At 56.9% G+C, this 14,629-nt stretch overlaps 1 protein-coding gene across 4 annotated transcripts in view; it reads left to right on the forward strand.

Moving 5' to 3' along the window:
- MYRF (myelin regulatory factor) overlaps positions 1-14,629 on the forward strand; it is a 65,416-nt gene that overhangs the window by 17,174 nt on the left and 33,613 nt on the right. For all 4 annotated transcript variants that reach the window (XM_049820305.1, XM_049820308.1, XM_049820307.1 and 1 more), the window contains exons 2-3: positions 9,944-10,031; positions 10,869-11,195. In XM_049820305.1, coding sequence (XP_049676262.1) covers positions 9,944-10,031; positions 10,869-11,195 — 415 coding nt within the window. The remainder of the gene's footprint in view (positions 1-9,943; positions 10,032-10,868; positions 11,196-14,629) is intronic.

Below are 14,629 nucleotides of genomic sequence, written 5' to 3' on the forward strand. Positions count from 1 at the left end.
GAATCAACCCTGAACAGAAGCCAAGCAGCAGAGCAGGAGGGTTCTGGCTGGGCCATTTACACAACCCCGAAGCTGCTCTCTAGCCCAGCGTGCGCCGGCTGCGGGAGTCCCGGCAAACACACCATTGATGCTCCACAGCTGCCAAGTAAGACTTAGACCGCTGAAGCACGATGCGTTGAACCTCCTCCTTGGGGAAAGAAATGACTGCCCTGTACCTGTGCGGCTGACCGGTCCGCTTCTCTTGGTCGCGTTGCTCTGCTTTTAGATCCTGGGAAGTGGCCTTGGGTCTTGAGGGGGTTTGTGCCATGTGTGCGGTGGAGGTAGATGAGGATTTACTGCAGCGATGGTAGAGGAAGCCCAAAGACCTAAGAAGTTTTTGCTACCCTTTGTGATTTTCACAGGAGTCAATTCTGGAGCAAATGCTGTTGCAGTGTAGCGTTGAGAGCAAGCGCTGTACGGCCGCACGTCCCAGCTGTGTGAGAAGAAGGAAAAGCCTGATGACCTGACACTCCTGCTTGTGAAAGATTGGTGTTGGTTGCACAAAAGTAGTGATGGCCCTCCCCAAGCCCTGGCAAAAGTCCCATCAAGATAAATCGCTCTGCTTTCTTACACTCAGTCTCCTCTGGAGGCTGTCCAGACTGGACAGGAGAGACCTTGTTGCCTCCCAGTTAGAAGGGAGGAACGAGACGCCCGATCTGGACGTGGTGTTCCAGGCGATGCTTGGCTGCCTGTAGGCTTGTATTCTGTTGCTGTTTGATTATTAATCTTCCTGCCTCAGGATTGTTTTGTGCTGGGGGGTTTCCAGGAGAGGCAGCGCAGCGACAAGTCCCGAGTCCCCCATGTATGCAGTGCGCACGTCTTCAGAACTGGGCTGAAAATGGTCTCCGGAGTGGCTCCTGCGTCTCCGAGTTTCCCAAGAGCCTTTCCAGGAGCCACAAGCCCAGCAGTGTTGGTGGTCCTGCAGCGAGGTCAGTGTCTGCGGACTGTGTCCCTGGGCTCTCTCCCTGGCAGTAGCAGAGCAGCAGTGACATTGCCGAGCCATCTGCCATCAGCCTTGTCAAGTCCCTGTGCCTTTCTGAGTCTTTATTGCCTCTCCGGTTGCCGCTGAGCATGGCAAGGCTCTGGGCAGCTGGGCCATAGTCTCTGCTTAATGCCAGTATGTAGCTGGTAATAGTATTATTTTTTTTTTTCTTGTATTGCTGGTATGCTTTTGTAATAATTCACACTGAAGAAAGTTTATGCTGATAGCAGAAAGAGCTGCGCTGGACCTTCGCTGCCACGATGGTGGCAGGGAGCTCATGCCCATAGGCGTTACCCTATAGAAAATGGTCACTCCTGTCCCCCAAAACTTGCGATCTAGGTAAAGTTAGCGGCTGCAAAGAGGAACACACAAGAGCAGAAGCTTTGCCTTGCGTCTCCTTTTTTGCTGTCCAGTCCTTTAACTGCAGCCCACCAAAGCCTGGGGAAGCGGGGTGGCCGTGCGGCCGGTGTGCCGTAATCCCGCTCGGGGCACGGCCGGAGGAGCCGGGAGCGTGGTGCTGCTCTGCCTTGGGTCAGGCAAGCCCACCAGCACGAAGGACCCTCGGCAGGAGGAATCCGGAGGCTGTGCTGAAAAGCCTTTCCCCATTCCTGTCTTCCTCCTGGGCTGGGGAACGGAGGTGCGAGGGTCGCGGAGCCGGCCTCGCGCAGCGGTTCCTCCTTGTCGGTCCTCGGCTCGGGAGATGCCAGATGAAGTGGTCTTCTCTGGTCCTGTTGTCCTCCCCCACCAGCCCTCCGACACCCTCGGTCCGGAGGGGGAGATAAAGGCGTTGTCTTCTGCCTCTGCGGGACTCCAAACAAACAGGGCAATGTGCCCCCCTGGGCAGGCACCTTGGACCCCGCCAAATGGCGATGCTTGTGTGGGTGCTGCTGTTCCTGCCATCTTAGTGCATGAATGGACAAGCAGGGCATTGACGGCCGCGGGGACACGCACAAACGCTCCACTGTGTCCCCTCTCACACCTTCCCCTCCTCCTCCTCGGCCCCAATGCCCGGAGGACAATGGCTCTATCCATGCCAAGGTTCACAGCTGGCAAGGGCGGAGGAGAGGCCAGGACAAGGGTGGAGAGTAGGAAGGAGAAGGGACTCGGGAGGGTCCCGAGGGATAACGGCTCGGAGAGGGAAGGGACGAGGGGAGATGGGGAAATCTGAGAGGGAATTTGGAAGAAGGAGAGAGGAGAAGGTGCTGAGAGGTGGCTGGCGGAGAGGGCAGTAGGAAGGAGAGAGTAGAAAGAGGAGGGCGGCTCGGGAAGGTTTGGGAGGGAGGATGGGGCTCGGTCATCTCTTCTGCATGGAGCTGTCTGCCTTTTCCCACAGGGTTCCCTGAGGGAGATGCCCATGCCCTGCTGTGTCGCAGCAGGATGGTTTCCTCTGGCTCTTCGTGCTGCTTCTGTCTTGGGATGTCTCTCGCCACACGCCTTGTCCTCCCCCAGGCCTGGGAGATGGAGAGAGGGTGTAATCTCTCTCTCCATACACCTATACAGGGTATATATAGTGGCTTGTATATATACAAGGGGATATCTTGAAGGGGATCTTCCTGCTAGTATGTCAGGAATAGCAAGACCGTGCAGTGGATATTGGAATGAGCGTTGCTGTGGGTCTGAGCCAGGACACGTTAAAAGGTTAGGGACGCTTTCCAGCTTATCCGAAGGTGCTTTTCTCAGACACATTCTTCTGTGCATGCAAGCTAAGGAGTTGTGGGCCCATGTGAGGTCAGAAGGAGCTTTTCGGGGGACATGGCGATGCTGCTGTGGATGGTGCTACTGATGGTTTGGTTGTACCTCATACCAGTGCGGTTCGTTACCCTGAGTTTTTTGCCACTGGTGCTGGTTTGCTGTTCAGCCAGGTTGTTGCTCCAGGGTCTTCCTGGCCACTGGAGACCCTGTAACGCTTTTTACTCACTGTGATAAATCTGGGGTCTTGGCTAAATCCCACCAGTTCCATATCTCCCTTCCTGATGCAGGGCTTTCTCTGCATCCTGCCCTAGCTGACGTGGGATAGTTTCTCCTCTCAGCAGCGAGAGGATTGCAGGGGGGTTAGACGTGGGAGCAGGGATGCTGTCTGGGAGCTCACCGAGAGCGAGAGATCTGCCAGGGAGGGGGGGGTCAGGTATAGTCGGGCTGGGTACGGTCTTGGCCTCTCCGTGGAGAAGGTGGTGTGTCTATGTTCAAATCTCCTCTCAGTTGCTCCGTTCGTTAGTTCCTTTCAAATATGTGACGAACAAATTAGGCTCCCTGGAACCCACAGGGATTCTGGGTAATGCCCAAATTCTCACAAACCCCCATCTCCTCAGCCCCAAGTTCGGTGTTTTCCCCAGAATTTTGCCCCACGGACTCCCAGAGCTCAGCCTTGGCTGTGTTTCTGGTGTGACTTTGGGTGTTGGGGTTTCTGCTCTGGCATGTACGGGGAACGCACGAGCTGCCCCGTTGCTTTGGAGGGGCAGGGCTGTCCTTGGTGATGGGCTGACAAGGGAATGTCCCCAGGACGGGACGCAGGGCGGTGGCTCTACCTCTGCGTTGACTGGGACAGCCCTACCTTTTCCGATGGGAAGGGGCACGTGCTGCGTTTCCACGAGCGCAGGAGAAAGGTGTCCTAACGTGACTGAAACTGCTCAAGGACAGTATTTAGGAGTGAGGAACCAGCCAGCGTAGCTCCATCAGCATCAGATCAAGTGAAGGCCCCCGAAGTCGAGCAGTTGCATGCATTGACACCAGGTAAAATTTTTCCCCGCTGGCAGCCTGTGCAGACCCCAGCAGGCTGTCCTGGAGGGGCCGAAGGAAGACGACAGAGGGGTTGGCGTGAGGAAGGGCTCATCCCGTGGAGGAACCAGGCTGCGGTTCGGGGAGGGGGCCCCTTTCAGTGCCTCGGACAGCCAGGGCTTTGCTCTGGGGTGGTCCTGAGAGCGCTTTGGGGGAGACGGGGGAGTGGTCTTGCTTGGCGTCCCACTCGGGTTACAGGAGCCACTTCTGCTGGGAGTGACTGGTTATCGTTACAGTCAGGTAATAAAGAGCATTAATTAAAGAGGAATGCTGGGCTGGTATCTGGGGGGGGAGGTAGGGGCTGCAGGGTCGGCGTCCCTCCCGCCAGAGGGGACGTTTCCACCCCTCCGTACCCTCTGGGCAGCCCAGGGTTGGGCATGTGGAGCGATGGGGAGATCATCCCGCTGTTCCTTAAGCAAGCAGCTGTGTCCCCGGGGCTGGCTCTCCCCATCTGGCAGATGCATAGCGCAGATCTCTGGGCAGGGACGGGATTTTGTCGTGGCCCTCGCCGTTATCCCACTCCGGGCAGGACAGGCACGAAAGGGATGCCGTTCCCAGCCGGAGCGGAGCAGGGCTGTGATGCTGGATGCTTTTCGGGCTTCGCCCTTTGCGGTAGAGCCAGCTGGGCTCCTGCTGATGGGGAAGTAGGTCTGAAGCCGAGCACTGGGCCCGCAGCTCCTCGGGCTTAGGCGGTGTTTGGTTAGCCAGCCATGGCACGGATTCCTCGTGCTCGCAGCCAGGCCGGCAGCCAATCCGCCAGGGCCGAAGGATAAACAGGGGAGGAAGCACGAAGGGGGTGCTGAGCAGCTCGAGGCCCCGGGAATGTGCCGATGCGGCAGCCTGGCCCGCCGATTGCACAACCCCTCACGCACGGCCACGGGAACGTGCTGGGGGCTGCGCCGGGGCTCCGCGCCTCGCCGCGGCACCGGCTGCGCCGGCGTGGCGTGCCGCTGCTGAGCTCCGCCGGTAACGCCGTGCCATACCAGGTATCGGCTGGTGGGTCTTCATGCCTGGCGGCGTTTGCCGAGGCTGGCCGCGTTTGTCCTGCTCACCTATGCGTGCACTCCGACGCGTGCTTGGAGAGCCGCTGGGAGAGGGAACGCTGCACCTTGCCACATGGGACCATCAGCCGGGAGCTCCTGGGGTCTCCCGGTCCCGTCCCACCATGCACCCGCTGGATATTTTGTTATTGTCTCCCTGATCAGCAGTGGTTTTGTCACTGGGGTGCTCTGTGCCTCAGTTTCCCCATAAGCACCCTGCCCGAACGTGCTTCGTGTAGGGAGGGCACCAAGGTGGGTGAGTGGACCAAGGGTGGTTGAGGTGGGTGGCTGAGGGACCAAGGGAGGTCCTTGGGCAGGTGGATGTGCTTTGGTGATTGCAGTGACCAGCCAAAGGACCGTCCCGAAAGCTGCGGGCCCTCCAGCATGCTCCAGCCGCCTCCACTGTACCACCAGCACCACGTCCACGAGCCTCCTCTCTCCTCTCCGCTGTGTCTGGTGGCTCCCCAGCCCGCTACGGACGTGGGCAAGCCCTGCGTCCTTTGCACCGGGTTTCAGGTGAAGGTTTGCGCTCAACGGGGCAATGGCCCTGGCCCGTCTGTAGGTCAAGGACTTCAAAGCAAATGGCCGGCGCCGCTCTTTCCTGCAGGCTGCTCCCTCTCCTGGCTGTGCCGCACGCCGGGCACTGCCCAGCGTGTCGCGTGATTCGAAGGCAGGGCAGCAGCCGTCCTCCGAAGCCCTGGGACCGCGGACGTTTGCCCCAGTCCCAGCCGTGCGGGCTTGGGTGCCGCCGGAGCGCTCCTCGTCCTGTCCGAAGCGAACGCGGGGCAGCGCTAACAGCCGGTGACGTCTGCCACGCTTCAGGCAAGCGTTTTGGAGAAAGAGCCAGACTTTTGGAGCAGCCCGTGGTGGAGGCCGTCGCTTGTATCTGTCTGTTTTGGGAACCAGGCAGGGCTGAGGTGGCTGGGAACGGAAGCGTGCGGCCGGCAGGCTTACCAGGGTCTGCGGCTTTTCATTCATCTTAATTGCAGTCCTCTTCTCGACGCCTTTCGGAACACGGTGCTTCATTTGTAATTCAAGCCTGCAAAAACCCCCAGTGGGTCCCTGAAACCCAGAACGCAAATTCACCCTCCGGTACGTGGCTTCGGTGCCGCGGGGAGGCTCTGGGCTTGGCACAGCCTCTTCTCTTCCTCCTTGTCACTGGTGTCCCCCCACTCTTCGCTGATGTTCCCCAGCCCCTGAAAACAGTTGATCTCATTGTCATCTCCAGGTTCCCACATCTGGTTCTCGTTAGCAGATCCCAGGATGAAGTTCTTCAGCTCTCTCCCTTCCTCCCACCCCCAGGTGACCCAGGCAGGATTATGGGTGATTAGAAGACAGGCAACAGAGCAAGAATAGGTGGGGGAGGGACTGTTATAAATAGAAATACCATAAACTTATCAGCCTATCACTCGAGGTAAATTCTGGTTTTAATCTCTCGGACCTGTAAATATGACGACTCACAGGGGCCAGACACCGTTAACTCTTTCAGAGCCCCGTGGCCGCTTGCCCATCTCTGATGGCGGAGCACCTGAAAATGGGATGGGGAGCAAGTTCTCAAGCCGAGAGGTTGTCACCAGGAGGGACGAGCTGGCAGACCCAGGCCATCAGAGCAGGGGCAGGGAGGAGACGGCGGTGTGGGAAGCACCTCCGTTTGAATGTCGATCGTGTTTGGAGGTTTGGGGAAGGCAGAGAAAACCAGTCCAAACATTGGGATTCCTGACATTCTCACACGTACGGGGGCCTCTGCTCGCCCGGCTCTGCTGACGAGGAGGGTGCTGCGGGTTTAACATCTTCTTGTTCTTCAGGCAAAATTTACTTTTGGGGGATCTCCTCAGCCCTTTTGCGAGGGAGGGGTTAGAAAGCTGAGCAGATGGAGGGGTAGCACGGTACGAGAGCGGGGTGGCAATGCGGGGGCCAAGAGGAGGACGGGGCATAGGGACCTGGCAGGTTTGGGAGTTTCTTTGCAGCAGCACCAACTGAAGGAGTTGTGAAAAAGAAGGTTGTCCTGGAAGAGGTTGCCCTGAGGAGTCTCCATGCCTGTACAGGGAGGTCAGCATCTTAGAAGTGGCTGAATTACTTGGTCCTGGTACCCTCCTGCCCTGGGAGGGTTCATTGTGTGCAGAGAGCACTAATGAGCTGATTTGTGAGACGGTCTCTTTGGGCAGCTCTGTGGGTGCCTGCAGCACCTTGCCCAGCTTGCTGCTCTGGGATGGAAGGCAGGATTCATCCTGCTGGGCTTCGGGGACATTGAAAGGGTTATGGGTGACAAGAGCTCTCATGTACTCTTTGGAGCGGGCACTGGTGCAGAGGCAGGACCGTAGACAGGAGATGCTACGTAAGGATTGCTGCTGTTCTTCCCACAGCGAGAGGGCGAATGCCAGCAGCGCAGGGGGGCTCAGAGCTGCTCTGGGCTCCTCCGTCTCCTCCGTCTCTCTTTTGCTGGGACGAGGAGATGTGGGAGTCTGTCTCGTGCAGAGCTGCGTGGGTGTTGAGCTTCCCAGGGTCCCTCCTCGGTGGCTTCCCGCTTCCTCCTAATCCCCACTTTGGAGGGGGAGGGAGCGTTGTTAGTGTCGTTAGGAGCTCGTGACTCTATGGAGAAGTATTAGCTTTTAATTAATGACCTAAGCTGGCTTTTGGTAAGAGCCCAGCCTGCGTGGAAGCGCCGGGCAGTGGGACATTCCTCGCGCAGGTTTGCCAGCGAGACCCGCTGCCCTGACATCTCTGTTTCACCCTAGGTGATGCAAGTACCTCTGTCCCCAAGCAAAGGAAAGTCCTCTATTTTTGGTGGGCAGCCCCTTCCCATGGCACATGCGCAGCCGGACCCCGCCACGGCTGTTATCACGTCTGAACCCCGCAGCAGCACAGCTGACACACCTCTCGCGTCACGGTGCTTATCTCACCCTTCGGCTGGGTCTCAGCTGAGGGCTTCTGAAGGTGACTTTTAAGGCAAAGTAGCAAAGAAATAGGAAAGCCTAGCACACCTCTGTCTATTGAGGGCCTCCTGTCCTTTCTGGAGAGGTCCTGGGCTCCTCTTCTACCGTGGAGAAGCTCCTGGAGTTTACAGGTGTAAGGGAAACCCACTGGGGTCAGATTTTTCTTGGACAGGCTCAGTAGTTTGTGGAAGGGCAGCAAAATTGTTGGTCAAGTGCCTTTTTTTTGAACCTGGGTCCCAACCCTGGAACTTGGGATGGAGACAAGTTTTCTGATAGCTTTTGCGGTGGATGTTTGCCAAACACGTCGTGTGATTTATGGCGCGGTCTCTTTGGCCAAGAGCGAGGCAGCGGAGAGCCGGGAGCGCTCGCCCGCTGGCAGAAGGGTTTCAGCTGATGTTAAGGGGTCACAGCGGCCGAGGAGTGGCTGCTTGTAGAAGAGATGCCTTGGTAGAGCCACGCGTGGTGAAGTGTCGGGAGCAGGCTATAGCAGAGGTCTTCAGGGATGAGCAAGGGACGCAAGTACTCGTGGTGCCGGCCATCGGTGAGCTCTTCCAGTCAACCGTCACTCGAAGCAGGACGATGACACGGTTGCTACCGCATCGTTGCGACTGCAGGAGAGGACGGTGCTGTCGCAGAGGAGTACCCTTGTGCTGACCTGGGGTCTGCAACTATATAAGCGAGGTGCTGGCGCAGCTCAGGACCTCGTAGGCTCTGTCTGCCCTGTCCTCGCCACGATGCTAGCCTGGCAGAAGCATCACGCGTCCCTGCTCCAGATGCATCCTTTTGTAGCAAGAGTTCGCGTGGGAGAGCATCACCACCACCAGCTCCCCCAAGCCCCCGGGCTCTGCCACGGAGGCAGATGGTCCGCAAAGGGTTAGGTGTCTCGCAAGTGAGCAGCTACCCAGGTTTTTTTCCCCTCTAGCCAGGGTTACTAAGGGAGAGATCCCTCCATCCGTGCACACACCCTGTCCGTTTGGCAGAATTCCTAGCTGGATTTATTTCTGCCGATTTGCTTGTCTTGGTATGAAAGGGATTTGCAGAGGGGAGAGCTGCAATTGGCCAGGGGTGGGCTGAAACCCCCCGTCCTGGGTTTTGCGGTTCAGCGGCTGACCTTTCCCCGGCGCATGGTCTGCAGGGGGGAGGCCGGGGGATCAGGGTCTTCTCCTGGGCAAGGGACGTCGTGCTTTAACGTGGAGCTGCGGGGTTTTTCAGGAAGGGCTGTCTTCGTTATCTGAGCTCGGGGAGGTGGGGGGAGCCGGGCCTTCTCTTCCACTTTCTTGGCAGTGTCTTTGGCACCGAGGGCTGGCACCGACCCCAGAGGGCTGCAGACTCCCACTTCAGAGAGACAGATAAAGAAAGCACTTTCTGTCAACAAAACCAGGCCCAGCTTCCCCAGAACAGGGGAGGGGAGGAGGAGCCCTCCAGGAGAAAGGAGAGGGAAATCCACCGCTTGCCCGCGGAGGAGAGAAGAGGAGAGGGAGGAGGGCTCCTGCGGGGTCGGGAGCTGATCCAGAGCTGTCATGGCAGCAGCGGAGAAACTCCAGCGCGTTCTGCGAAGCGGAGGCGAGGGTCCAAAGGGGAGGAAACCAGCTTTCCCAAAGCACCCCCGAGCCCGCGCTTACAGCCCTGCCTCTGCGGGGACTGTTCTCCCCCCGTTGCCTGCAAAGGGGAGCCCCGCCATCAGCCCCGGCGAGGCCAGCGGCTCTTGCAGCTTCGCTGACAAAGCCGTTTCGAGCCACGTCAGCGCCAAGTTCGTGGTGGTGGTTGGGCAAGAGCTGGCTCTCGTGCTCTGCGGAGCCATGTGTCTTGCATAGCTCAGGCTTGACCCCGTGATCTCCCATCTCCCACGTGTCCTGAGCCCGGTCCCGGGAAGCCCGTGTGTCCCGCAGCCAAAGCATGGCTCGCAAATTGCTGTAGACAAAGCCCACCCGTGTGTCCAGTTTCCCAGGTAGTGTCACCACCTTGGCTTGTCCCACGCGCCCCATCTCTGTCTGGTTTTACGCTGGGATGCAGATGGGTATGGACAGATGGCAGTCCTCAAACTGAAGTATCTGCTGATCTTCTTGGGTCAGTTTCTTGACTCTGCAAAGCTCTGGTGGTGTTTCTGACCTGCAAAGCAAGGGCCTTTCGTGTCCTTCTCATGGCTCACGCTTCCACCTCCTCTCCCCTCGCAGGCCACGACATTAATGGAGCTCTGGAACCATCTAACATCGACACTAGCATCCTGGAAGAGTACATCAGCAAGGAGGACTCACCAGATATGTAAGTGCATCCCTTGCTCCGCAGCAGGAACAGCGTTCACTGTTGTTTTCTGTGGAGAGAAGTTGAGCAATTTCCAGCCCTGCAATTCGAGGAATCACTTAGAAATCACTGTGCACCCTGGCTGCGCCTCTGTCCCTCCTAGAGTCCTTCTTTATTGCTCTTTGCTCCCTTACTCATTTCCAGTTCTTCCTCCTGTCTCTTCCTGGCTTCTTGCCTTTGAATTTCCCCAGTCTCTTCTGTCCGCTTTCTTTCCCCTCCTGAGGGCACCTCAAAAGACTTTTCCTTAATGTGAGCAATGGGAAAGCAAGCACTAGGAGCTCAGCATGAGAGATTAAATCCCCAGCACAACACGAGTTGGGAGAAGGGAAGGGTCTCCCTGCGTGCGCCGACACTGGCAAAGGCGGGGGGAGCAGACCCAGATAGCAGCCAGTGCGATCTGGGCCGCGGGGTGGGAGCAGGATCTTTCGGGGCTGATGTGACAAAGCGGCTTCCGTGTGCTAGTCTGTAAGCTGAAGCACGGTGAGCAGATCCTGCTGTCTCCTGCTGACTTTGCAAGCTTTGAGGTTGGTGTCCTGGGCGCTTCTGGCCTTTACAGCTCCGCAGATGGATTTTACGCCCTTGGGGTTGCGTCAGTCCCACCAACCCAGGTGGCTGACCTGCCTTCCTGTACGCTCCTGCTGGTGCCACCACAATGCTGCCTGTTTTGCTCTTTTTCTGGGTGTCCCAGAGCACCTGAGTGTCTCCGTCCCCATTGCTGCATGGCTGGGGAGGGAAGGGGTGGGCAGAAAGCACCGTCTACCTGTCCCTCTGCTGAGGTTGTCCCCTTCTCTCTCTCAGCTGTTTCCCTGACATCCCTGCTTCAGCCAGCTATGCACACCCCCAGCCCTCCAGCTCAACCACCGTCAACGCGCCTCTTGCCAGCTCCATCGCCAATGTGACCAACCCCACTTCCAGCGGTTCCCTCCACCTTCCTCCCCCGGGCAACCAGATCCCAATCCGGCATGGTCCTCTTCTGGCCAACCCTTGTGGACCCGGCTACGGTGCTCACCTCAACTGCAATAACAACAATGGCATGGTGGTGCCCAAGGGCTACCTTGGCGGCCACTGCCTAAACAACGTGGTCCCTCCAATCAAATCGGAGCCTAAGGCCTCCTATGCACCTGGGTAAGTGGGGTTGGGGTGGTAGAACAAGGGCAAATGGTGGGACAAGTGCTCCTCCAGGCTGGTGGGGCCCGGAGGGTTGGTGGAGCTCGTCCCACAGTGCCTCCACTGCTGGCAGCGACAGTCTGTATTAAACCCTTGCTTCACGGAGAGATGCTTTCTTAACAAATGTAGGCCCTGAAGTTTCCTGGAAGGTTGTTTGGTAGATCTTGGCTGTATGCACTGAGTTAGAGAGGATCAGTAACATCCCCTGTGTCTGCAGGTGGTGGTAGAGCCGTCGGCTCTGGGTGAGCAGCATATCTGTGCTGCACATCTACAAGCGTGCAATGGGAGAATATTGTAGCGTTGTATTTTTTTTAAGAAGGAAGAGGCGCAGAATAAATTTGAACAAGACAAAATTCAGTCTCCAGGATGTTCCCATGACTATCCCAGGGGAAGACGTTGACTAAATTGGGCAGAGCGCTGTACTTCTCTTGGCCTGATGTTGTAGATAACTCCACTCTTGAGAAGAAAAAATGGCATCTGAGCTGGATTTGTACTCCTTTGCAACAAGCTCTGGATGCAGACCTGGTGAAGGGGAAGAGGCTGAGCTGGTTTTAGCATTCCTGATGGACTCAACTGGACAATTAGTCCTGGGAGGAGAAAAGATGTGGTTCCTGCTCTCTGGGATGGCCTTGCCTGAAACAGGCAGGAAGGAAATGACCCTGGCAGGCTGGGAGAACGCAGCGACACGGCAGCGGCCAAAGAGGCCAGACAGAGACCATGTCAGTAGAGAGCACTTTGGCAGGCATGGCACGCTGAGAGGGTATGGCCCCACAGTGGTGTCTGGGATAGGAGCTGGCATCCATAAAGCTTTACTCCTGGAGCCCCAAAGGGAAGAACATGTCTGGTCTCTTCCTCCTTGTGCATCTCTCTGGTCCGTGCTGCTCTCCCCCAGTCATGTGGGAGTGAAACAAGAAGATGATCTGAAGCTGGACAGATGAAAATCAACGTGTGCAGCAGCATGTTTATCAGCAGGAGGCCTTGGCAGTTGGCAATAGTCATACCACGAGGAGCTGTGCCGTGGTCCAACCTGTCTCTGGAGCAGAGGTGATGGGTGGCCCTGATGTTCTCTCTCCACAGCCAGTCTCTGTGCCTTCTCCAGTGGAGATGGTGGATGTAAGGGACAAGTCGGGCAGGATGGCACCAGGACTGCTCATCTCTGCAAGCCCCTGCCTCGTTTTTCTCCCTCTGCCTTGTGCCCTCTAGTGTTGCCAGCAAGTACGGCGTGGCGATTCCCAGATTTGGAAGCCTCCAGCAGACTGAACCAATGATTCAGCCATAACGCAGCTCCATTGGGATGACTTTGGCCCCTTGGATGAACATGGAAAGATCTTGCTGAAAGAGACAAGCTTGACAAAATCTGCCCTTCTTTTATTCCCAGAAGGGGGAGTTCTCCCTTGCTGTGTACCCAGAAGGCTACAGGCAGCTTAGGAGGAACCATGCCCAAAAGCATGACGTGATGCCTTGTCATGTCCCCTTCTTCTGCATGCATCTGGCATTCTGCAGGATGTGAGAGGTCATGAGTAAAGATCATATCTTGCTATTAGAGATGAAGACCTTGGTTTGGATGTAGATGAACTGGGTCAGCTTTCATGGCAGCATTTCTTCAGCATCCCAGAATGACTCTTCCCCATTGTACTAGGCTCTTCCTGGAGGAGCAATTTCTCACTTGTTGGATACCAACAAACCCTTCCCTTGGATGGGGCACATCCCCACTACCTCCCTACGTGAATTCTGCAGTGTCCACCTTTCTGCTGCAAGGCCTTTTCCAGCCTCCAGGATTCCCTGAATTGTCCCAGGCCCTTTTGTAATTGGCCAAAACTTGGCTCGCTGAGGCACAAATCCTATTAAATTCGTAGGAAATATAGTATGAAGTTATGGCCAGCGTGGCAAGGAGACTGGAAATAAGGCTGGTGATAGATGCTCCAGACCAAGCGTAGAAGGGGAGAGGTGGAAAGGTGCTGCAGGTGAAGGACGAGGGAAGTACGGTGAGGGCTCTTTGTTGGGGTTACCCTACCTCATCCCTCTCCAGCCACTGCTGTGTACTTCTTACCACAGAGAACCCATTTAGGGGGGCTTGGGCTCCTCTGGTGCAGGAAGGTCCTGGTGGCTGTCCTGGTTTGTAGCTGTCGTTGTGGGTGCTGTCAGGAGCAGAGTTTCCGAGAAGCGTGTGCATGGTGCACTGCACCTTTCCTCCCCGCAGCCCTAAGGGTCTCGTTTGCTTTTTCGCCAGCTTTCGTCCAAGCCGTACTGGTTTGTCTGGGATTATTTTGCAGCCACAAAGCTGACGGTGTAAGATGGGGGAATGGAAAAGCATCCCCATTGAAAATCCGCTTGTGACGAGGAACAAGGTGTCAGGAGATGGGGAGGAAAACAGGCGCGTTTGTCTTAGATGGGGCAGACTTTGCCGAGGTACTGGGCTGCTGAAACCTGCTGGGGCTCGCTGAGGGTGTGCGTCACCGGCGATGGAGTGGATGCGAATGGGCAGACAAGCTATCTCCCTGCCAAAGATCTCCAAAGGACGGAGCATACAGCAAACACTAAGGTGAAGTGAGCCTCTCTCTAGAGCGTAGGCGATAACTGCTCCAGCCACCAGAGCCAGTGCCTCCCTGCCCACCGCTGCTGCAGCTTTGGCTTGCAGTGACCGTGGCTCAGTCTAGCTGGGACCTCAACCTTTTTCACGTACTCGATCTCCAAAACGTTGCCAGAGAAGAACCAGTGTCTGAGACAGGCAAGTCCTTTGCTTGTGCGTCAGGGTGGTGGAAATTTTGGCCTGAAGATGTGTGAGGTCCAAGCTTCTGCTGCAGTAGGAAGCATTTTGAGGAGGGGCTGCAAAAGGAAAAAAAGAAAAATTGGTTCAAATGAATTTTCAAGGAGATGCTTTGGAAATGGCTGAAGAGACCAGCTGCCGGGAGTCTGTGCTGGCTCGAGGTAAGACAAGGAAGGATGCAGGACCTAACCGGCTCCCTGCAGTGCATCTGCATTGCCACCGCACACGACGGGGCTGGTCCTCAGTCCTGCCATCCCCGAGCCGTGGGTGTGCTGGAGAAGGCAGCTGAGAGCTCCCCTTTTTACTTGGTTGCTTTTTGCAGCCAGGGCCAAAATCCTGGTCCTGGTGATGTCGGAGTAGAGCCAGGGTGATACAGCCAGCAGCTGTGGTGGTGCTCAGGTTCGTACAGGTCACGAGGCAGAATCCATCCCGTGGGCTTCCCAGCCTTCGCTTTTGTGCATCAGATCCCAGGTCCCAGCCCAGCTCCCCCAGAGCCTCCCACTGACCCCCGGTGAAGCACACGGTCTTTCTCTGGGGAAGGGATCCGTTTCGGTTCGGCTTCTTTTAACTGGAGATCTCATTGTCAGGTCAACAAAATGTCTGTCCCCGCTCCTGAGGTCCAGGG

This window comes from Accipiter gentilis, chromosome 17 (genome assembly GCF_929443795.1).
Source record: "Accipiter gentilis chromosome 17, bAccGen1.1, whole genome shotgun sequence".
NCBI lineage: Eukaryota > Metazoa > Chordata > Aves > Accipitriformes > Accipitridae > Astur > Astur gentilis.